Source organism: Toxorhynchites rutilus, chromosome 3 (assembly GCF_029784135.1).
Source record: "Toxorhynchites rutilus septentrionalis strain SRP chromosome 3, ASM2978413v1, whole genome shotgun sequence".
Lineage (NCBI taxonomy): Eukaryota > Metazoa > Arthropoda > Insecta > Diptera > Culicidae > Toxorhynchites > Toxorhynchites rutilus.
In genome coordinates this window covers 175743167-175768085 of record NC_073746.1, presented here as the reverse complement: position 1 = coordinate 175768085, position 24919 = coordinate 175743167, and the positions used below count along the sequence as shown (strand labels likewise).

Here is a 24919-nt window from a genome sequence, read left to right as displayed (position 1 = left end):
CACGTACATGAGAATAAGGTAGGAAATAGATAGATAAATTCTTACGTGGAATAGGGAAACATCTTGTGAATGGATCTCCGGTATATCCAGATTGACAAGAACAAATTGGACTGTGATTTCGGGTATTACATCTGGCATTAGTACCACAAGTTCCAGGACAAGGATCTACACATTTTTGATTGACACAGGCCTTGTCTAGGGGACATTCAGAACTACTGACGCATTCAGGGCGACATCCTGGAGGGCTTCCAATGTAAGTGGGTAAACAAGAACAAACTCCCTGACCGTTGACCTCACGGCATTGGCTATTTGGACCACATGGGCTGGGTTGGCAAGGATTTACATACTCCTTGATTGCTGTGGATGCGTATATTGAGGTTATTTACACGGAAATTATTTCGAAAATTAAAAAAAAAATATTCTAATTCATTTCGTCCAAATCGTATTGTCGAAGTAAACGGTCATATCAGGCTATTTGTGCGTACAAGTTTTCTAATGGTACGCCACAGTAAAAAAATCAGGGCACTAGCAGGAATAAGTCAACGTCAATTGTAATTGGTTTCATCAAATATGGTCAAATGTGGTTTTCAGGCAAATAAGCAGCGAAATATTCACATTATTGATAAACATAAGCGAATAATAATTAAGAGGCATTAAATGCTGAAGGCGTGGTTTGAAATAGATCGAACCAAATCACATACACGAACATTAAGCTATTAAAACCCGCGGCAGCATTGAAACGAGAAATAAGATGTTGCTTACGTTCATCCTTTTGGACACTACAGTATCTGAACGGATCTCCTTCGAATCCACTGATGCAAGTACATGATGGTAAGTGGTTTACGACCTGACATTGTGCGTTTTGTCCACATGTTCCAGGACAAGGATCTTGACATTTATTCCTGACGCAAGCTCTGTTCGAAGGACAATCGGAGTTTATGACGCATTCTGGACGACATCCTTCGTATGGATTCCCAAAGTGATCTTCATTACAGGTACATGAACCGGCTCCATTTTGTTCTCTGCAGAAAGCGTTTGCTCCACAAGGACTTGGAAGACATGGTGAAATGGGTTCTCTTGAAACGTTTTGTTGTATTGCAGAACACTGAGTGAATGGATCACCTGTGAACCCGACTGCGCAAATGCACATGGGTGTATGACTAACTACTCTGCATTCAGCATTTGATCCACATGCGTTTGTACATGGATCCTGACATTTCTGCCTGATACATGCAAGATTGCTGGAGCATTCAGCGTTGCTTACACATTCAGGACGACAATTTGGAGGAGCTCCGATCATATCCTCTCGACATGTACATGAGGGAGAATCTCCGACAGGTCTACACTCAGCGTTAGGACCACAAGGAGATGGTTGACATGGGTTTATGGGAGTTATAGGAACAGATGGTTCAACTGTAAGAAATGTGATAATGTTATGCGATATAAATTATGGGAGAAAGACAGGAGACATACTCATAGGTTGACAGCGGACAAATGGATCACCTGTCATTCGTTCTGGGCAACTACATATAGGATTATGGTTTACCACTGAACATCGTGCTCCAATGCCACATGTTCCTGGACAAGGATCTCTACATTTCTGATTATTGCATGCTTGATTTTGTGGACATTCTGAGCTTACAATACATTCTGGTCTACACATTGGTGGACTTCCAATGAAACCTTGTACACAAGAACAAACACCCTGTCCATTGATTTCTCGACACTGGCTATTAGGACCACATGGAGATGGACTACACGGATTGGTGTTCACTGGATCTTGTTGAGGTCTGCATTCTAAGAATGCATTTCCGGCCCTGCCCTTCGGACAACTACACATCGGAATATGGTTGATTACTTCACACACGGCATCCTGTCCACATGTTCCAGGACATGGATCAATGCATTTGTTTCGAATACATGCTTTATCACGTGCACAATCAGAATTCAGTACACATTCGGGTCTACATCCTTGATATGGATCACCTCGATATTCTGTCATGCAAGTACAGATTCCATTGTTACACAGTGCATTTGATCCACAAGGTGAAGGATTACATGGATCAATAGGATCTTGTTGTGGAGGTTGAGGTGCGGGATAACAGTTGGTGAATGGATCTCCGGTATATCCAACGTCACAGGTACAAACTGGTGTATGATTGATGACGTTACATCTGGCTCCAATTCCACATGATCCCGGACAAGGATCTCTACATTTTTCGTTCATACAAGCCTGATTACTTGAGCATTCTGCGTTGATGGTGCACTCTGGTCTACAATTCGGTGGCGATCCAATATAACCTCCTACACAAGAGCACGAAGGTGCTTCATTGATGTTTCTGCATTGTGAATTTGGTCCACACGGAGAAGGAACACATGGATCACGAACTGTTATTGGGTTACCTGACTCGGGTGCTGTTGCAAAAACACGTACATGAGAATAAGGTAGGAAATAGATAGATAAATTCTTACGTGGAATAGGGAAACATCTTGTGAATGGATCTCCGGTATATCCAGATTGACAAGAACAAATGGGACTGTGATTTCGGGTATTACATCTGGCATTAGTACCACAAGTTCCAGGACAAGGGTCAACACACTTTTGATTGACACAAGCCTTGTCTAAGGGACATTCAGAACTACTGACACATTCAGGGCGACATCCTGGAGGGCTTCCAATGTAAGTGGGTAAGCAAGAACAAACTCCCTGACCGTTGACCTCACGGCATTGGCTATTTGGACCACATGGGCTGGGTTGGCAAGGATTTACATACTCCTTGATTGCTGTGGATGCGTATATTGAGGTTATTTTCACGGAAATTATTTCGAAAAAAAAATTATTCTAATTCATTTCGTCCAAATCGTATTGTCGAAGTAAACGGTCATATCAGGCTATTTGTGCGTACAAGTTTTCTAATGGTACGCCACAGTAAAAAAATCAGGGCACTAGCAGGAATAATTCAACGTCAATTGTAATTGGTTTCATCAAATATGGTCAAATGTGGTTTTCAGGCAAATAAGCAGCGAAATATTCACATTATTGATAAACATAAGCGAATAATAATTAAGAGGCATTAAATGCTGAAGGCGTGGTTTGAAATAGATCGAACCAAATTACATACACGAACATTAAGCTATTAAAACCCGCGGCAGCATTGAAACGAGAAATAAGATGTTGCTTACGTTCATCCTTTTGGACACTACAGTATCTGAACGGATCTCCTTCGAATCCACTGATGCAAGTACATGATGGTAAGTGGTTTACGACCTGACATTGTGCGTTTTGTCCACATGTTCCTGGACAAGGATCCTGACATTTATTTCTGACGCAAGCTCTATTCGAAGGACAATCGGAGTTCAAAACACATTCTGGACGACATCCTTCGTATGGATTTCCAAAGTGATCTTCATTACAGGTACATGAACCGGCTCCATTTTGTTCTCTGCAGAAAGCATTTGCTCCACAAGGACTTGGAAGACATGGTGAAATGGGTTCTCTTGAAACGTCTTGTTGTATTGTGGAACACTGAGTGAATGGATCACCTGTGAACCCGACTGCGCAAATGCACATGGGTGTATGACTAACTACTCTGCATTCAGCATTTGATCCACATGCGTTTGTACATGGATCCTGACATTTCTGCCTGATACATGCAAGATTGCTGGAACACTCCGCGTTGCTTACACATTCAGGTCGACAATTTGGAGGAGCTCCGATCATATTCTCTCGACATGTACATGAGGGAGAATCTCCGACAGGTCTACATTCAGCGTTAGGCCCACAAGGAGATGGTTGACATGGGTTTATGGAAGTCATTTGAACAAGTGGTTCAACTGTAAGAAATTTGATAATGTTATGCGATATAAATTATGGGAGAAAGACAGGAGACATACTCATAGGTTGACAACGGACAAATGGATCACCAGTCATTCGTTCTGGGCAACTACATATAGGATTATGGTTTACCACTGAACATCGTGCTCCAATGCCACATGTTCCTGGACAAGGATCTCTACATTTTTGATTATTGCATGCTTGATTTTGTGGACATTCTGAGCTTACAACACATTCTGGTCTACACATTGGTGGACTTCCAATGTAACCTGGTACACAAGAACAAACACCCTGTCCATTGATTTCTCGACACTGGCTATTAGGACCACATGGAGATGGACTACAAGGATTGGTCTTCACTGGATCTTGTTGTGGTCTACATTCTAAGAATGCATTTCCGGCCCTTCCTTTTGGACAACTACACATCGGAATATGGTTGATTACTTCACATATAGCGTCTTGTCCACATGTTCCGGGACATGGATCAATGCATTTATTTCGAATGCATGCCTTATCACGTGCACAATCAGAATTCAGTACACATTCGGGTCTACATCCTTGATATGGATCACCTTGATATTCTGTCATGCAAGTACAGATTCCATTGTTACACAGTGCATTTGATCCACAAGGTGAAGGATTACATGGATCAATAGGATCTTGCTGTGGAGGCGGAGATGCGGGATAACAGTTGGTAAATGGATCTCCGGTATAACCAACGTCACAGGTACAAACTGGTGTATGATTGATGACGTTACATCTGGCTCCAATTCCACATGATCCAGGACAAGGATCTCTACATTTTTCGTTCATACAAGCCTGATTACTCGAGCATTCTGCATTGATGGTGCACTCTGGTCTACAATTCGGTGGTGATCCAATGTAACCTCCTGTGCATGAGCACGAAGGTGATTCATTGAAGTTTCTGCATTGTGAATTTGGTCCACACGGAGAAGGAACACATGGATCACGGACTACTATTGGGTTGTTTTGTATGGGTGCTATTATAAAAACACGAATATAAGAATAAGGTAGAATATAGATAGAGAAATTCTTACGTGGAATAGGGAAACATCTTGTGAATGGATCTCCGGTATATCCAGATTGACAAGAACAAATGGGACTGTGGTTCCTGGTATTACATCTGGCATTAGTACCACAAGTTCCAGGACAAGGGTCAACACACTTTTGATTGACACAGGCCTTGTCTAGGGGACATTCAGAACTACTGACACATTCAGGGCGACATCCTGGAGGGCTTCCAATGTAAGTGGGTAAACAAGAACAAACTCCCTGACCGTTGACCTCACGGCATTGGCTATTTGGACCACATGGGCTGGGTTGGCAAGGATTTACATACTCCTTGATTGCTGTGGATGCGTATATTGAGGTTATTTTCACGGAAATTATTTCGAAAAAAAAATTATTCTAATTCATTTCGTCCAAATCGTATTGTCGAAGTAAACGGTCATATCAGGCTATTTGTGCGTACAAGTTTTCTAATGGTACGCCACAGTAAAAAAATCAGGGCACTAGCAGGAATAATTCAACGTCAATTGTAATTGGTTTCATCAAATATGGTCAAATGTGGTTTTCAGGCAAATAAGCAGCGAAATATTCACATTATTGATAAACATAAGCGAATAATAATTAAGAGGCATTAAATGCTGAAGGCGTGGTTTGAAATAGATCGAACCAAATTACATACACGAACATTAAGCTATTAAAACCCGCGGCAGCATTGAAACGAGAAATAAGATGTTGCTTACGTTCATCCTTTTGGACACTACAGTATCTGAACGGATCTCCTTCGAATCCACTGATGCAAGTACATGATGGTAAGTGGTTTACGACCTGACATTGTGCGTTTTGTCCACATGTTCCTGGACAAGGATCCTGACATTTATTTCTGACGCAAGCTCTATTCGAAGGACAATCGGAGTTCAAAACACATTCTGGACGACATCCTTCGTATGGATTTCCAAAGTGATCTTCACTACAGGTACATGAACCGGCTCCATTTTGTTCTCTACAGTTAGCGTTCGCTCCACAAGGACTTGGAATACATGGTGAAATGGGTTCTCTTGGAACGTCTTGTTGTATTGTGGAACACTGAGTGAATGGATCACCTGTGAACCCGACTGCGCAAATGCACATGGGTGTATGACTAACTACTCTGCATTCAGCATTTGATCCACATGCGTTTGTACATGGATCCTGACATTTCTGCCTGATACATGCAAGATTGCTGGAACACTCCGCGTTGCTTACACATTCAGGTCGACAATTTGGAGGAGCTCCGATCATATTCTCTCGACATGTACATGAGGGAGAATCTCCGACAGGTTTACATTCAGCGTTAGGCCCACAAGGAGATGGTTGACATGGGTTTATGGAAGTCATTTGAACAAGTGGTTCAACTGTAAGAAATTTGATAATGTTATGCGAAATAAATTATGGGAGAAAGACAGGAGACATACTCATAGGTTGACAACGGACAAATGGATCGCCAGTCATTCGTTCTGGGCAACTACATATAGGATTATGGTTTACCACTGAACATCGTGCTCCAATGCCACATGTTCCTGGACAAGGATCGGTACATTTCTGATTATTGCATGCTTGATTTTGTGGACATTCTGAGCTTACAACACATTCTGGTCTACACATTGGTGGACTCCCAATGAAACCTGGTACACAAGAACAAACACCCTGTCCATTGATTTCTCGACACTGGCTATTGGGACCACATGGAGATGGACTACAAGGATTGGTCTTCACTGGATCTTGTTGTGGTCTACATTCTAAGAATGCATTTCCGGCCCTTCCTTTTGGACAACTACACATCGGAATATGGTTGATTACTTCACATATAGCGTCTTGTCCACATGTTCCGGGACATGGATCAATGCATTTATTTCGAATGCATGCCTTATCACGTGCACAATCAGAATTCAGTACACATTCGGGTCTACATCCTTGATATGGATCACCTTGATATTCTGTCATGCAAGTACAGATTCCATTGTTACACAGTGCATTTGATCCACAAGGTGAAGGATTACATGGATCAATAGGATCTTGCTGTGGAGGCGGAGGTGCGGGATAACAGTTGGTAAATGGATCTCCGGTATAACCAACGTCACAGGTACAAACTGGTGTATGATTGATGACGTTACATCTGGCTCCAATTCCACATGATCCAGGACAAGGATCTCTACATTTTTCGTTCATACAAGCCTGATTACTCGAGCATTCTGCATTGATGGTGCACTCTGGTCTACAATTCGGTGGTGATCCAATGTAACCTCCTGTGCATGAGCACGAAGGTGATTCATTGAAGTTTCTGCATTGTGAATTTGGTCCACACGGAGAAGGAACACATGGATCACGGACTACTATTGGGTTGTTTTGTATGGGTGCTATTATAAAAACACGAATATAAGAATAAGGTAGAATATAGATAGAGAAATTCTTACGTGGAATAGGGAAACATCTTGTGAATGGATCTCCGGTATATCCAGATTGACAAGAACAAATGGGACTGTGGTTCCTGGTATTACATCTGGCATTAGTACCACAAGTTCCAGGACAAGGGTCAACACACTTTTGATTGACACAGGCCTTGTCTAGGGGACATTCAGAACTACTGACACATTCAGGGCGACATCCTGGAGGGCTTCCAATGTAAGTGGGTAAACAAGAACAAACTCCCTGACCGTTGACCTCACGGCATTGGCTATTTGGACCACATGGGCTGGGTTGGCAAGGATTTACATACTCCTTGATTGCTGTGGATGCGTATATTAAGGTTATTTTCACGAAAATTATTTCGAAAAAAATTTATTCTAATTCATTTCGTCCACATCGTATTGTCGAAGTAAACGGTCATATCAGGCTATTTGTGCGTACAAGTTTTCTAATGGTACGCCACAGTAAAAATATCAGGGCACTAGCAGGAATAATTCAACGTCAATTGTAATTGGTTTCATCAAATATGGTCAAATGTGGTTTTCAGGCAAATAAGCAGCGAAATATTCACATTATTGATAAACATAAGCGAATAATAATTAAGAGGCATTAAATGCTGAAGGCGTGGTTTGAAATAGATCGAACCAAATTACATACACGAACATTAAGCTATTAAAACCCGCGGCAGCATTGAAACGAGAAATAAGATGTTGCTTACGTTCATCCTTTTGGACACTACAGTATCTGAACGGATCTCCTTCGAATCCACTGATGCAAGTACATGATGGTAAGTGGTTTACGACCTGACATTGTGCGTTCTGTCCACATGTTCCAGGACAAGGATCTTGACATTTATTTCTGACGCAAGCTCTATTCGAAGGACAATCGGAGTTCAAAACACATTCTGGACGACATCCTTCGTATGGATTTCCAAAGTGATCTTCATTACAGGTACATGAACCGGCTCCATTTTGTTCTCTGCAGAAAGCATTTGCTCCACAAGGACTTGGAAGACATGGTGAAATGGGTTCTCTTGAAACGTCTTGTTGTATTGTGGAACACTGAGTGAATGGATCACCTGTGAACCCGACTGCGCAAATGCACATGGGTGTATGACTAACTACTCTGCATTCAGCATTTGATCCACATGCGTTTGTACATGGATCCTGACATTTCTGCCTGATACATGCAAGATTGCTGGAACACTCCGCGTTGCTTACACATTCAGGTCGACAATTTGGAGGAGCTCCGATCATATTCTCTCGACATGTACATGAGGGAGAATCTCCGACAGGTCTACATTCAGCGTTAGGCCCACAAGGAGATGGTTGACATGGGTTTATGGAAGTCATTTGAACAAGTGGTTCAACTGTAAGAAATTTGATAATGTTATGCGAAATAAATTATGGGAGAAAGACAGGAGACATACTCATAGGTTGACAACGGACAAATGGATCACCAGTCATTCGTTCTGGGCAACTACATATAGGATTATGGTTTACCACTGAACATCGTGCTCCAATGCCACATGTTCCTGGACAAGGATCTCTACATTTCTGATTATTGCATGCTTGATTTTGTGGACATTCTGAGCTTACAACACATTCTGGTCTACACATTGGTGGACTTCCAATGAAACCTGGTACACAAGAACAAACACCCTGTCCATTGATTTCTCGACACTGGCTATTAGGACCACATGGAGATGGACTACAAGGATTGGTCTTCACTGGATCTTGTTGTGGTCTACATTCTAAGAATGCATTTCCGGCCCTTCCTTTTGGACAACTACACATCGGAATATGGTTGATTACTTCACACACGGCATCCTGTCCACATGTTCCAGGACATGGATCAATACATTTGCTTCGAATACATGCTTTATCACGTGCACAATCAGAATTCAGTACACATTCAGGTCTACATCCTTGATATGGATCACCTCGATATTCTGTCATGCAAGTACAGATTCCATTGTTACACAGTGCATTTGATCCACAAGGTGAAGGATTACATGGATCAATAGGATCTTGTTGTGGAGGTTGAGGTGCGGGATAACAGTTGGTGAATGGATCTCCGGTATATCCAACGTCACAGGTACAAACTGGTGTATGATTGATGACGTTACATCTGGCTCCAATTCCACATGATCCCGGACAAGGATCTCTACATTTTTCGTTCATACAAGCCTGATTACTTGAGCATTCTGCATTGATAGTGCACTCTGGTCTACAATTCGGTGGTGATCCAATGTAGCCTCCCGTGCATGAGCACGAAGGTGCTTCATTGAAGTTTCTGCATTGTGAATTTGGTCCACACGGAGAAGGAACACATGGTTCACGGACTACTATTGGGTTGTTTTGCGTGGGTGCTATTACAAAAACACGAATATAAGAATAAGGTAGAATATAGATAGAGATATTCTTACGTGGAATAGGGAAACATCTTGTGAATGGATCTCCGGTATATCCAGATTGACAAGAACAAATGGGACTGTGATTTCGGGTATTACATCTGGCATTAGTACCACAAGTTCCAGGACAAGGGTCAACACACTTTTGATTGACACAGGCCTTGTCTAGGGGACATTCAGAACTACTGACACATTCAGGGCGACATCCTGGAGGGCTTCCAATGTAAGTGGGTAAACAAGAACAAACTCCCTGACCGTTGACCTCACGGCATTGGCTATTTGGACCACATGGGCTGGGTTGGCAAGGATTTACATACTCCTTGATTGCTGTGGATGCGTATATTAAGGTTATTTTCACGAAAATTATTTCGAAAAAAATTTATTCTAATTCATTTCGTCCAAATCGTATTGTCGAAGTAAACGGTCATATCAGGCAATTTGTGCGTACAAGTTTTCTAATGGTACGCCACAGTAAAAAATCAGGGCACTAGCAGGAATAATTCAACGTCAATTGTAATTGGTTTCATCAAATATGGTCAAATGTGGTTTTCAGGCAAATAAGCAGCGAAATATTCACATTATTGATAAACATAAGCGAATAATAATTAAGAGGCATTAAATGCTGAAGGCGTGGTTTGAAATAGATCGAACCAAATTACATACACGAACATTAAGCTATTAAAACCCGCGGCAGCATTGAAACGAGAAATAAGATGTTGCTTACGTTCATCCTTTTGGACACTACAGTATCTGAACGGATCTCCTTCGAATCCACTGATGCAAGTACATGATGGTAAGTGGTTTACGACCTGACATTGTGCGTTCTGTCCACATGTTCCAGGACAAGGATCTTGACATTTATTTCTGACGCAAGCTCTATTCGAAGGACAATCGGAGTTCAAAACACATTCTGGACGACATCCTTCGTATGGATTTCCAAAGTGATCTTCATTACAGGTACATGAACCGGCTCCATTTTGTTCTCTGCAGAAAGCATTGGCTCCACAAGGACTTGGAACACATGGTGAAATGGGTTCTCTTGGAACGTCTTGTTGTATTGTGGAACACTGAGTGAATGGATCACCTGTGAACTCGACTGCGCAAATGCACATCGGTGTATGACTAACTACTCTGCATTCAGCATTCGATCCACATGCGTTTGTACATGGATCCTGACATTTCTGTCTGATACATGCAAGATTGCTGGAACACTCCGCGTTGCTTACACATTCAGGTCGACAATTTGGAGGAGCTCCGATCATATTCTCTCGACATGTACATGAGGGAGAATCTCCGACAGGTCTACATTCAGCGTTAGGCCCACAAGGAGATGGTTGACATGGGTTTATGGAAGTCATTTGAACAAGTGGTTCAACTGTAAGAAATTTGATAATGTTATGCGAAATAAATTATGGGAGAAAGACAGGAGACATACTCATAGGTTGACAACGGACAAATGGATCACCAGTCATTCGTTCTGGGCAACTACATATAGGATTATGGTTTACCACTGAACATCGTGCTCCAATGCCACATGTTCCTGGACAAGGATCTCTACATTTCTGATTATTGCATGCTTGATTTTGTGGACATTCTGAGCTTACAACACATTCTGGTCTACACATTGGTGGACTCCCAATGAAACCTGGTACACAAGAACAAACACCCTGTCCATTGATTTCTCGACACTGGCTATTGGGACCACAAGGAGATGGACTACACGGATTGGTCTTCACTGGTTCTTGTTGAGGTCTGCATTCTAAAAATGCATTTCCGGCCTTTCCTTTTGGACAACTACACATCGGAATATGGTTTATTACTTCACACACGGCATCCTGTCCACATGTTCCAGGACATGGATCAATACATTTGCTTCGAATACATGTTTTATCACGTGCACAATCAGAATTCAGTACACATTCAGGTCTACATCCTTGATATGGATCACCTTGATATTCTGTCATGCAAGTACAGATTCCATTGTTACACAGTGCATTTGATCCACAAGGTGAAGGATTACATGGATCAATAGGATCTTGCTGTGGAGGCGGAGGTGCGGGATAACAGTTGGTAAATGGATCTCCGGTATAACCAACGTCACAGGTACAAACTGGTGTATGATTGATGACGTTACATCTGGCTCCAATTCCACATGATCCAGGACAAGGATCTCTACATTTTTCGTTCATACAAGCCTGATTACTTGAGCATTCTGCGTTGATGGTGCACTCTGGTCTACAATTCGGTGGTGATCCAATGTAACCTCCCGTGCATGAGCACGAAGGTGCTTCATTGAAGTTTCTGCATTGTGAATTTGGTCCACACGGAGAAGGAACACATGGATCACGGACTACTATTGGGTTGTTTTGTGTGGGTGCTATTACGAAAATACGAACATGAGAATAAGGTAGGAAATAGATAGAGAAATTCTTACGTGGAATAGGGAAACATCTTGTGAATGGATCTCCGGTATATCCAGATTGACAAGAACAAATGGGACTGTGATTTCGGGTATTACATCTGGCATTAGTACCACAAGTTCCAGGACAAGGGTCAACACACTTTTGATTGACACAGGCCTTGTCTAGGGGACATTCAGAACTACTGACACATTCAGGGCGACATCCTGGAGGGCTTCCAATGTAAGTGGGTAAACAAGAACAAACTCCCTGACCGTTGACCTCACGGCATTGGCTATTTGGACCACATGGGCTGGGTTGGCAAGGATTTACATACTCCTTGATTGCTGTGGATGCGTATATTAAGGTTATTTTCACGAAAATTATTTCGAAAAAAATTTATTCTAATTCATTTCGTCCACATCGTATTGTCGAAGTAAACGGTCATATCAGGCTATTTGTGCGTACAAGTTTTCTAATGGTACGCCACAGTAAAAATATCAGGGCACTAGCAGGAATAATTCAACGTCAATTGTAATTGGTTTCATCAAATATGGTCAAATGTGGTTTTCAGGCAAATAAGCAGCGAAATATTCACATTATTGATAAACATAAGCGAATAATAATTAAGAGGCATTAAATGCTGAAGGCGTGGTTTGAAATAGATCGAACCAAATTACATACACGAACATTAAGCTATTAAAACCCGCGGCAGCATTGAAACGAGAAATAAGATGTTGCTTACGTTCATCCTTTTGGACACTACAGTATCTGAACGGATCTCCTTCGAATCCACTGATGCAAGTACATGATGGTAAGTGGTTTACGACCTGACATTGTGCGTTCTGTCCACATGTTCCAGGACAAGGATCTTGACATTTATTTCTGACGCAAGCTCTATTCGAAGGACAATCGGAGTTCAAAACACATTCTGGACGACATCCTTCGTATGGATTTCCAAAGTGATCTTCATTACAGGTACATGAACCGGCTCCATTTTGTTCTCTGCAGAAAGCATTTGCTCCACAAGGACTTGGAACACATGGTGAAATGGGTTCTCTTGGAACGTCTTGTTGTATTGCAGAACACTGAGTGAATGGATCACCTGTGAACCCGACTGCGCAAATGCACATCGGTGTATGACTAAGTACTCTGCATTCAGCATTCGATCCACATGCGTTTGTACATGGATCCTGACATTTCTGTCTGATACATGCAAGATTGCTGGAACACTCCGCGTTGCTTACACATTCAGGTCGACAATTTGGAGGAGCTCCGATCATATTCTCTCGACATGTACATGAGGGAGAATCTCCGACAGGTCTACATTCAGCGTTAGGCCCACAAGGAGATGGTTGACATGGGTTTATGGAAGTCATTTGAACAAGTGGTTCAACTGTAAGAAATTTGATAATGTTATGCGAAATAAATTATGGGAGAAAGACAGGAGACATACTCATAGGTTGACAACGGACAAATGGATCGCCAGTCATTCGTTCTGGGCAACTACATATAGGATTATGGTTTACCACTGAACATCGTGCTCCAATGCCACATGTTCCTGGACAAGGATCTCTACATTTCTGATTATTGCATGCTTGATTTTGTGGACATTCTGAGCTTACAACACATTCTGGTCTACACATTGGTGGACTTCCAATGAAACCTGGTACACAAGAACAAACACCCTGTCCATTGATTTCTCGACACTGGCTATTGGGACCACAAGGAGATGGACTACACGGATTGGTCTTCACTGGTTCTTGTTGAGGTCTGCATTCTAAAAATGCATTTCCGGCCCTTCCTTTTGGACAACTACACATCGGAATATGGTTGATTACTTCACACACGGCATCCTGTCCACATGTTCCAGGACATGGATCAATGCATTTGTTTCGAATACATGCTTTATCACGTGCACAATCAGAATTCAGTACACATTCGGGTCTACATCCTTGATATGGATCACCTCGATATTCTGTCATGCAAGTACAGATTCCATTGTTACACAGTGCATTTGATCCACAAGGTGAAGGATTACATGGATCAATAGGATCTTGCTGTGGAGGCGGAGGTGCGGGATAACAGTTCGTAAATGGATCTCCGGTATATCCAACGTCACAGGTACAAACTGGTGTATGATTGATGACGTTACATCTGGCTCCAATTCCACATGATCCAGGACAAGGATCTCTACATTTTTCGTTCATACAAGCCTGATTACTTGAGCATTCTGCGTTGATGGTGCACTCTGGTCTACAATTTGGTGGCGATCCAATATAACCTCCTACACAAGAGCAAGAAGGTGCTTCATTGAAGTTTCTACATTGTGAATTTGGTCCACACGGAGAAGGAACACATGGATCACGGACTACTATTGGGTTGTTTTGTGTGGGTGCTATTACAAAAACACGAATATAAGAATAAGGTAGAATATAGATAGAGAAATTCTTACGTGGAATAGGGAAACATCTTGTGAATGGATCTCCGGTATATCCAGATTGACAAGAACAAATGGGACTGTGATTTCTGGTGTTACATCTGGCATTAGTACCACAAGTTCCAGGACAAGGATCAACACATTTTTGATTGACACAGGCCTTGTTTAGGGGACATTCAGAACTACTGACACATTCAGGGCGACATCCTGGAGGGCTTCCAATGTAAGTGGGTAAACAAGAACAAACTCCCTGACCGTTGACCTCACGACATTGGCTATTTGGACCACATGGACTGGGTTGGCAAGGATTTACATAATCCATGATGTCTGTGGGTGCGTATATTAAGGTTATTTTCATGGAAATTATATAAAAAAATAGTATTCTATAATATTCTATAGTAATAGTATTCATGTCGTCCAAATCGTATTGTCGAAGTGAACAGTCATGTCATGCAGTTTATGGTTAATCGTTTTTGAATAGTACGCCACAGTAGAAAATCAGAGCACTAGCAGGAATAAGTCAACGTCAATAGCAATTGGTTTCATAAAATATGTTTAAAGGTAGTTTTCAGCCAAATAAGCAGCAAAATATTCGCATTTTCATATACATGAGCGAATAATAATTAGGAGGCATTGAAAGCTGAAGCATGGTTTGAAATAGATCGAACCAAGTTACATACACGAGCATTAAGTTATTTAAACCCATGGCAGCATTGAAGCGAGATATAAGATGTTGCTTACTTTCATCCTTTTGAACACTACAGTATCTGAACGGATCTCCTCCGAATCCACTGATGCATGTACACGATGGTAAGTGGTTTACGACCTGACATTGTGCGTTCTGTCCACATGTTCCTGGACAAGGATCTTGACATTTATTCCTGACGCAAGCTTTGTTCGAAGGACAATCGGAGTTTAGAACGCATTCTGGACGACATCCTTCGTATGGATTTCCAAAGTGATCTTCATTACATGTACACGAACCGGCTCCATTTTGTTCTCTGCAGAAAGCGTTTGCTCCACAAGGACTTGGAATACATGGTGAAATGGGTTCTCTTGGAACGTCTTGTTGTATTGTGGAACACTGAGTGAATGGATCACCTGTGAACCCGACTGCGCAAATGCACATGGGTGTATGACTAACTACTCTGCATTCAGCATTTAATCCACATGCGTTTGTACATGGATCCTGACATTTCTGTCTGATACATGCAAGATTGCTGGAACACTCCGCGTTGCTTACACATTCAGGTCGACAATTTGGAGGAGCTCCGATCATATTCTCTCGACATGTACATGAGGGAGAATCTCCGACAGGTCTACACTCAGCGTTAGGCCCACAAGGAGATGGTTGACATGGGTTTATGGGAGTTATAGGAACAGATGGTTCAACTGTAAGAAATGTGATAATGTTATGCGAAATAAATTATGGGAGAAAGACAGGAGACATACTCATAGGTTGACAACGGACAAATGGATCACCAGTCATTCGTTCTGAGCAACTACATATAGGATTATGGTTCACCACTGAACATCGTGCACCAATGCCACATGTTCCTGGACAAGGATCTCTACATTTCTGATTATTGCATGCTTGATTTTGTGGACATTCTGAGCTTACAACACATTCTGGTCTACACATTGGTGGACTTCCAATGAAACCTGGTACACAAGAACAAACACCCTGTCCATTGATTTCTCGACACTGGCTATTAGGACCACATGGAGATGGACTACAAGGATTGGTCTTCACTGGATCTTGTTGAGGTCTACATTCTAAGAATGCATTTCCGGCCCTTCCTTTTGGACAACTACACATCGGAATATGGTTGATTACTTCACATATAGCGTCTTGTCCACATGTTCCGGGACATGGATCAATGCATTTATTTCGAATGCATGCCTTATCACGTGCACAATCAGAATTCAGTACACATTCGGGTCTACATCCTTGATATGGATCACCTTGATATTCTGTCATGCAAGTACAGATTCCATTGTTACACAGTGCATTTGATCCACAAGGTGAAGGATTACATGGATCAATAGGATCTTGTTGTGGAGGTTGAGGTGCGGGATAACAGTTCGTAAATGGATCTCCGGTATATCCAACGTCACAGGTACAAACTGGTGTATGATTGATGACGTTACATCTGGCTCCAATTCCACATGATCCCGGACAAGGATCTCTACATTTTTCGTTCATACAAGCCTGATTACTTGAGCATTCTGCGTTGATGGTGCACTCTGGTCTACAATTTGGTGGCGATCCAATATAACCTCCTACACAAGAGCACGAAGGTGCTTCATTGAAGTTTCTACATTGTGAATTTGGTCCACACGGAGAAGGAACACATGGATCACGGACTACTATTGGGTTGTTTTGTGTGGGTGCTATTACAAAAACACGAATATAAGAATAAGGTAGAATATAGATAGAGAAATTCTTACGTGGAATAGGGAAACATCTTGTGAATGGATCTCCGGTATATCCAGATTGACAAGAACAAATGGGACTGTGATTTCTGGTGTTACATCTGGCATTAGTACCACAAGTTCCAGGACAAGGATCAACACATTTTTGATTGACACATGCCTTGTCTAGGGGACATTCAGAACTACTGACACATTCAGGGCGACATCCTGGAGGGCTTCCAATGTAAGTTGGTAAACAAGAACAAACTCCCTGACCGTTGACCTCACGACATTGGCTATTTGGACCACATGGACTGGGCTGGCAAGGATTTACATAATCCACGATTTCTGTGGTGCGTTATTTTCGCCAAAATGATTTTGAAAAAATAAAAAAAATATATAAAATTATATAAAAATTCATCTCGTTTGAATCGTAAGTTTGAAATAAACGGTCATGTGATGCACTAGTTTTCTTATTGTACGCCACAGTACAAAATCACGGTACTAGCAGGAGTAAATCATAGTCAATTGGAATTAGTTTCATCAAATATGGTCAAGTGTGGCATTGGGCAAAAAACAGCAACATAGGGACATCCATTTAGTACGGCCAGGGAGGGGTGATCGTAAATCGTGATGATTTGTGGCCTATTGGGGAGGGGGGGTTGCTGTTTTGTGACATCACATGAAGAATATTAAAAAAATGAAGACAAATTATTTGGAAAATTGTTTTATCATTTTCAATTACTTCTTGTTGTAGAATCGTACTTTAAAGAATTACAATCTATTAATAAATATAACAATATTCTCGATGGAAGTTATTTATTTTCAAATGTATTTGTGTGAACCGGACTTCAATCCAATGTTGTGAACGCTACCAAGACCGCTTGTTTATGATTGGCAGGTGACAAATAGAAAAGACACTCTCACTGTCTCCCTCTCTCATGTAGGCTAATATGAAACAGTGGTGACAGAGAAATCTTTCATTCGTTCATTCAGGGAGTATAATTGAGACGTTCGACAGTGAAGTGAAGGGGACAGAATGGATAAAAACGATTTATTCCGTTCATTTCATAACGCATTCGTGATAGCGTATCCGCAATCAAAAAAATCTGTGTGCCAGACCGACGCTGTGAGGTTTTGGAATGAAACGAAGGTTAGAGAATCTGCTGAAAAGCAGGAAACGTTCATTCAGTGTAATATTCGTGATATTAGATTGCCTGCAGCCAACAAGCAGGCTTTCAGTCTCTTGTATGTTGAATAAAAAATTCGAGGGATTGTATCCTAGGCACGACCGCTTAGGACGTAGGACTACGCAATCTTTTTTTTGAAATTTGTTGGTTTATCAATTCGGATATTATTTGCTAATACGTCGAAATTTAATAAATAAATCTTTAGTAAAAAGTTCCGGGGACCCTGAGAAGGTTTAATGGCTTGCGTGGTTTCGTAGAATCATTTTTCTTTCTTGCCTTTGCGAGAACAATACACTAATTGGTCATATGTCGCAATTTGTTTCTTTATATCAATGCACGCAATGTACTGAGTATTTAACGAGAGGCATCTTCCGTGTATCGCAATTCAACAAGCATCAAACACGCGTCTAACAGATGCACACAGTTGCAGCGATAGGAATGAAACATTGAATCACACTTCATGTGAAATATTCGCTAGCGTTCACAGCTCGAGAGGAAACATGAAGCACAAAACGAGCAGAATAAGCGACCTTTGTTGTGTCGGGCGCAGAAAGATTCTGAGAATTTTCCTCAGAAAAGATGCAACATATATACGCTAGCGACAGCTTACTTACTATGAAAAGGTGTTGTTTACTTCGCAAATATTCTCTTTTCGCTATCTCCCTTCGTTGTTTCTATACTAGCGGCTGCATAAGTTGCCCGATATTGACAGCTTTGTTCGGGAAAGCACACAAATAGACGGAATAAATGTATGGTGAAATAGGAATACTTCCAAATTTCATAAATTTAAACCATTTACACATTGTGGGATTGTAATGTATAGCATATCAAAAAATTCCGATTCGATTGGTATGCAAACTGTTAAAATCCGTTCGCAGCAGAAAAAAAAAATCGCTCATTTCTCCACACCTAATTATAAATCACTCTTGTGTCTGCTTGGAATAATCATGGCGAAAAGAATGCAGCAAGCAATCGTGAGATTGCACGATGAATTATTTTACACCATCCCCGACCATCTTTCGGGACTGAGAGTGAACATAACAAAACAAAGAGTGGTAAACAACATTCAATGAATGAATACTCCTTTTGAAGGATCGCACGAAACAAAATAACGAGTGAGTCAAAATAGACTGAATCTGCTTGTATGTATGATTTTATTTTCCCTTGTACTCTTTTCCTTGTCAGCATTCAAGTGCACATGGATCCACCTACTCGCTCACCAATAACTTGCGTTAATATGGTATTTTGCGTTGGCTAAAATCGTTTCATACTAGAAACAAAAAAGTGTCATTGTAATAGTGCACAGGAAACAACTCGATTTCAACTATCTATCTATATTTTACTGCCGCGATCGAGGCTCAATGATCGCTACTTGAATGAAAAACGAATGATTTTACAGAGACACTCGCTGGCTCAAGCAAAAGTTTCCAATTTGATTCTATCACCATCTAACGTCGGAGAGGCAAATTCTCTGAGAATAGATGAGCGGAATCGAGACAGTAATTTTCCGTTCAAATAGAGAATGAACTTTGCGAAGATGATAAGTGAATATTTTCTGTCTGACATGAAATGAGGCATAAACGGAGAATAGAAGGGTGAGTTTTATCTGTGAATTAGTGTTGCTCAATGAATTTCGATGTGATTTTGCCCATACCTGATCACGAGTAGTTGCGTCTGTCCGTACATGAAACCAATAACCTCTCTTTGATTTTCGCAAAATTGAAACACCCAACATCACATCAACACAATGTTACAATTTCAGAAGCATTTTAGCTGCAATGTTCTTTGGAACTGTACAAGAAATGTTCAAATATTTTAGCAGTTCAACTACATGTTGGAATTCACTTATTGAGCCATTGGGAGTATCGTTATAAGGGCATTCCGATACAAGAAGGTCGTCAAAACGGCAAGCGGTATTAGCGTTGATAAGGTCTATTTGTTCCTTCGTTTTTGTTCTCACTGATATACGGGACTGTACGAGGATGTACAGGGATGAAGTTTTAGTGAATAAAATAGATTTTAAATTATTTTGTCTTCAGGATCTTTGGGATAGAATACTAAAAAGTATGGACAAAGTAAATGAATCGTTACAATCAAAAGGAATGACCATAGACGTAGCGAGTAAACTCCTTAAAGCCATGCGTGCATCATTCTAGGAGGTGAAGAAGGAAGCATCTAATCATGTCATCCAGTACGCAAAATAAAAGTGTATTCAACTTGACGTCCCTAACAACTTTAAAGCTACTCGATCACGGAAAACGAAAAAAAACTGGAAACTCCATATTATGGCAGGTGGAACAGTGTGGAGAAGCTATAGTGAATAAAGCATCCAATTTTTGATTTGTTACGGGACACAGACTAACATCTAAAGAATGTTTCAGTTAGAATTTGGTCGCTTATTTTTATTCACTGCAGCGGCCCTAGTTGTCACATCGAGAAACTATTGACAGCGTTTTGATCCGGATGGTTCGTTCATTCAGTAGTGAAAATTTTATCAAGACTGAATATAAGGGGGAAGATGGAACGCGAAAGGCGGGAAAAAATTCTGCACATTCACGTTGAGAACCCGGCCTGTAATTATCGTACTCAAACGTTACCGGGAGACCCTTACGTTGGATCGGGCGAAACCAATCAGGCGTAGAGGTGGAGCATATGACCGGAATCTACGAGCAAAGATGATTCGAGCAGTAAACAAAAAATCCCGGGCTCTTTTTGCGGGATTTGGCGAAAAAGTTCACGGCCAGCCACAGTACAGTTCGGCGAATTTGTACGCAAGAAGGCTTGCGTACGAATCATGCTAGCAAAAACCCGAACAAAATCTCGTTGCTGAAACCCATGCAAGGAAGCTGCAGAGTAAGTTTCGACCAAGTAAAAAGGATGCATTTTGGTAGACGACATACTTAAAAATGGATTTCGGACAAATAGCTGGTAACAAATTTTACCTTACCGAGCATGAAGGGGGTTTTGCGGGTAGATTCAAATTTGTTTGCGCAGATAAATTTGCCCGTAGGTCGATGATTTGGCAAGGGATCTATAGTTGTGGAGAGAAGACAAATATTTTCATCACAGGGACAATAATTAATGGAAAAGTTTACAGGAGCATTGTCTCCAGAACAGGATTTTGCCATTCATTCGATCACAAAATGGTCCGATGAAGGTTAGGCCTGACTTGAGAAGCTGCTAATATAGCCCGGATGTCTTCATGTGTTATGAGAAGTACAAGATCGATTTCACTGAAAAAAATATCAACTGACTGATTTTCGTCTCATCGAGAGATATTGAGCAACTATCAAAAGCGAAGCTGGTAATGATATTTCTAGCCTTCTAAATACGAATAAACTGCGCAAAGTAAACATTGGTATAAGTGAGTAGTTTTTTCACAATATCACAATCTCAAAACTAGTGAAAAAAATGAAATAAAGGGGTATTGTTTGGGGCGCCATTAAAAAAGTTTGCCGGAGGCGCTGTCTACCCTCACTACGCCGCTGATCGCAGGCAATGTTGACTGAACAGAAAAAAGTTCATAAACTGACAAAAACAGCGAAGAAAAACGGATTGCTGCCAGACGTCAATAGGAAGTACTGATGCTCTTAACCCTTTCGTTACGAGTTCATAGACGACATCCGCGCGATGAGCTGTGTGTACGAGCGTCGTCTTTAGACGACATGAAATTCATACTGCTCTTCGATCACACCAGCGCGATGTGCATTCTTTTCGGCGCAGTACTCCGTACAGGGGTAGCACTTCGGTGGAGCACACTGCCGTAATGAAAGGGTTAAATGGATCTGACGAGCTCGAAAAGATGAATGAAATTGAAAGAAACATCATTTGACACACTTGAGGCTACTGAAGCTTATCCAATTGTAGTAATCGGAAATCATCCTCAGAATCCTTGGACCGATGAAGAATGAGTTAGATGAACTTGTTGTTTTCTTTTTTCTTCTTGTTGACGTAGGACTAAGTCTAACCTTTCAATATAGAGGCCCATTTCAATATTTCGATGTGAAAAAGTGTTCAGTTTTTGAACGCTAATACCTTCTTAATTAATGAATGGATTTTGGTTCCAAATACACACATTGATAGCAAATATCCTCAGCAATTGTTTATATGATACACATACGGTTTTCCAGCTCATATAAAGTTCAAATTGATGAAAATTTGGAAGAAAGAATTCCCTACTTTCCCATACATATTGTCTGCGCTCCCGTAGCAAACAGCTATTCATTACAAGCAACCACGGGTCATCAATATGGGTATCAAATGAAAGGGATTGACTAGTAGAACACAGTTATTTATGAAAAATGCAAATCCAAAATGGCCGCCACCACAAAATGGCGGATTACATATTTTCTCTACACCCCATCAATATGGGTATCAAATGAGGGACTTGACTAGTAGAACACAGTTATTCATGAGGAGTGCAAAGTCCAATTATATCACGATACCAGACGGTAAATTCCTATTACGATATTCTTGCCATCAAGTGTGTGTTCGTTGCCAGCTGAACAATAACCCCTACAACATTTGTACCGCACGACAAATTCTGATTTTTTTGTATTTGAATCTAAACGTTTAGGTGTTTGCTGAGTGCTGAAGTTTCATTTTATCCTTTATCGTTTTCTGTAATTTTGTACATGAAAAGTTGGTCATTCTGCGATCTGTGCTCCATGATTTTCGAATAATGGACACCCCTTGGTGTAGTCCTACGTCTCTCCGGTTATGTCCCCGACATTACCCACCCGTCTTTTATTGATTTATTTTATTTATTAGATTTTTTTTTTAAAGTGGGAGGAGGTTTGCTTTTAACGTGCCGTACTCCTCATAAATTTGTGTGTTTGAAATGTAACAAGGGGAATAGGAGGTGGAATTTTGATCAAAATTTGCGTGACGCACTAAATGGATGTCCCCATATCTGCATTACTCATATACATGAGCTAATAATAATTAGGAGGCATTAATAGCTGAAGGCGTGGTTCAAAAAAGGTCAAACCAAATCATATACACGAGCATTGAGCTGTTAGAATCCACCACAGCATTGAAGCGAGAAAGAAGGTGTTGCTTACGTTCATCCTTTTGGGCTGTACAGTATTTGAACGGATCTCCTCCGAATCCAAATATGCAAGTACATGATGGTAAGTGGTTTACGACCTGACATTGTGCGTTTTGTCCACATGTTCCTGGACAAGGATCTTGACATTTATTCCTGATGCAAGCTCTATTCGAAGGACAATCTGAGTTTAGAACGCATTCTGGACGACATCCTTCGTATGGATTTCCAAAGTGATCTTCAACACATGTACAAGAACCTGCTCCATTTTGTTCTCTACAGTTAGCGTTCGCTCCACAAGGACTTGGAATACATGGTGAAATGGGTTCTCTTGTAACGTCTTGTTGTACTACAGAACACTGAGTAAATGGATCACCTGTGAACCCGACTGCGCAAATGCACATGGGTGTATGACTAACTACTCTGCATTCAGCATTCGATCCACATGCGTTTGTACATGGATCTTGGCATTTCTGCCTGATACATGCAAGATTGCTGGAGCATTCAGCGTTGCTTACACATTCAGGTCGGCAATTTGGAGGAGCTCCGATCATATCCTCTCGACATGTACATGAGGGAGAATCTCCGACAGGTCTACATTCAGCGTTAGGCCCACAAGGAGAAGGTTGACATGGGTTTATAGGAGTTATAGGAACAGATGGTTCAACTGTAAGAAATGTGATAATGTTATGCGAAATAAATTATGGGAGAAAGACAGGAGACATACTCATAGGTTGACAACGGACAAATGGATCACCAGTCATTCGTTCTTGGCAACTACATATAGGATTATGGTTTACCACTGAACATCGTGCTCCAATGCCACATGTTCCTGGACAAGGATCTCTACATTTTTGATTATTGCATGCTTGATTTTGTGGACATTCTGAGCTTACAACACATTCTGGTCTACACATTGGTGGACTTCCAATGTAACCTGGTACACAAGAACAAACACCCTGTCCATTGATTTCTCGACACTGGCTATTGGGACCACATGGAGATGGACTACAAGGATTGGTCTTCACTGGATCTTGTTGTGGTCTACATTCTAAGAATGCATTTCCGGCCCTTCCTTTTGGACAACTACACATCGGAATATGGTTGATTACTTCACATATAGCGTCTTGTCCACATGTTCCGGGACATGGATCAATGCATTTATTTCGAATGCATGCCTTATCCCGTGCACAATCAGAATTTAGTACACATTCGGGTCTACATCCTTGATATGGATCACCTTGATATTCTGTCATGCAAGTACAGATTCCATTGTTACACAGTGCATTTGATCCACAAGGTGAAGGATTACATGGATCAATAGGATCTTGCTGTGGAGGCGGAGGTGCGGGATAACAGTTCGTAAATGGATCTCCGGTATAACCAACGTCACAGGTACAAACTGGTGTATGATTGATGACGTTACATCTGGCTCCAATTCCACATGATCCAGGACAAGGATCTCTACATTTTTCGTTCATACAAGCCTGATTACTTGAGCATTCTGCGTTGATGGTGCACTCTGGTCTACAATTCGGTGGCGATCCAATATAACCTCCAATACAAGAGCACGAAGGTGCTTCATTAAAGTTTCTGCATTGTGAATTTGGTCCACACGGAGAAGGAACACATGGATCACGGACCACTATTGGGTTGTTTTGTGTGGGTGCTATTATAGAAACACGAATATAAGAATAAGGTAGGAAATA

General features: G+C 41.3%; 2 protein-coding genes across 5 annotated transcripts in view; one reads left to right on the top strand and one right to left on the bottom strand.

Moving 5' to 3' along the window:
• Positions 1–24919, bottom strand: part of LOC129775912 (uncharacterized) — a 580006-nt gene that overhangs the window by 28740 nt on the left and 526347 nt on the right. For all 3 annotated transcript variants that reach the window (XM_055781160.1, XM_055781159.1, XM_055781161.1), the window contains 24 exons: positions 23938–24879; positions 23227–23877; positions 17010–17321; positions 16011–16952; positions 15300–15950; positions 14574–14885; positions 13575–14516; positions 12864–13514; positions 12154–12465; positions 11155–12096; positions 10444–11094; positions 9735–10046; positions 8736–9677; positions 8025–8675; positions 7315–7626; positions 6316–7257; positions 5605–6255; positions 4894–5205; positions 3895–4836; positions 3184–3834; positions 2473–2784; positions 1474–2415; positions 763–1413; positions 46–357 (listed from right to left, as the gene is read on the bottom strand). In XM_055781160.1, coding sequence (XP_055637135.1) covers positions 46–357; positions 763–1413; positions 1474–2415; positions 2473–2784; positions 3184–3834; positions 3895–4836; positions 4894–5205; positions 5605–6255; positions 6316–7257; positions 7315–7626; positions 8025–8675; positions 8736–9677; positions 9735–10046; positions 10444–11094; positions 11155–12096; positions 12154–12465; positions 12864–13514; positions 13575–14516; positions 14574–14885; positions 15300–15950; positions 16011–16952; positions 17010–17321; positions 23227–23877; positions 23938–24879 — 15240 coding nt within the window. The remainder of the gene's footprint in view (positions 1–45; positions 358–762; positions 1414–1473; positions 2416–2472; positions 2785–3183; positions 3835–3894; positions 4837–4893; positions 5206–5604; positions 6256–6315; positions 7258–7314; positions 7627–8024; positions 8676–8735; positions 9678–9734; positions 10047–10443; positions 11095–11154; positions 12097–12153; positions 12466–12863; positions 13515–13574; positions 14517–14573; positions 14886–15299; positions 15951–16010; positions 16953–17009; positions 17322–23226; positions 23878–23937; positions 24880–24919) is intronic.
• LOC129775911 (beta-alanine-activating enzyme) overlaps positions 1–24919 on the top strand; it is a 286887-nt gene that overhangs the window by 59814 nt on the left and 202154 nt on the right. The gene's annotated exons all lie outside the window — the stretch shown is intronic.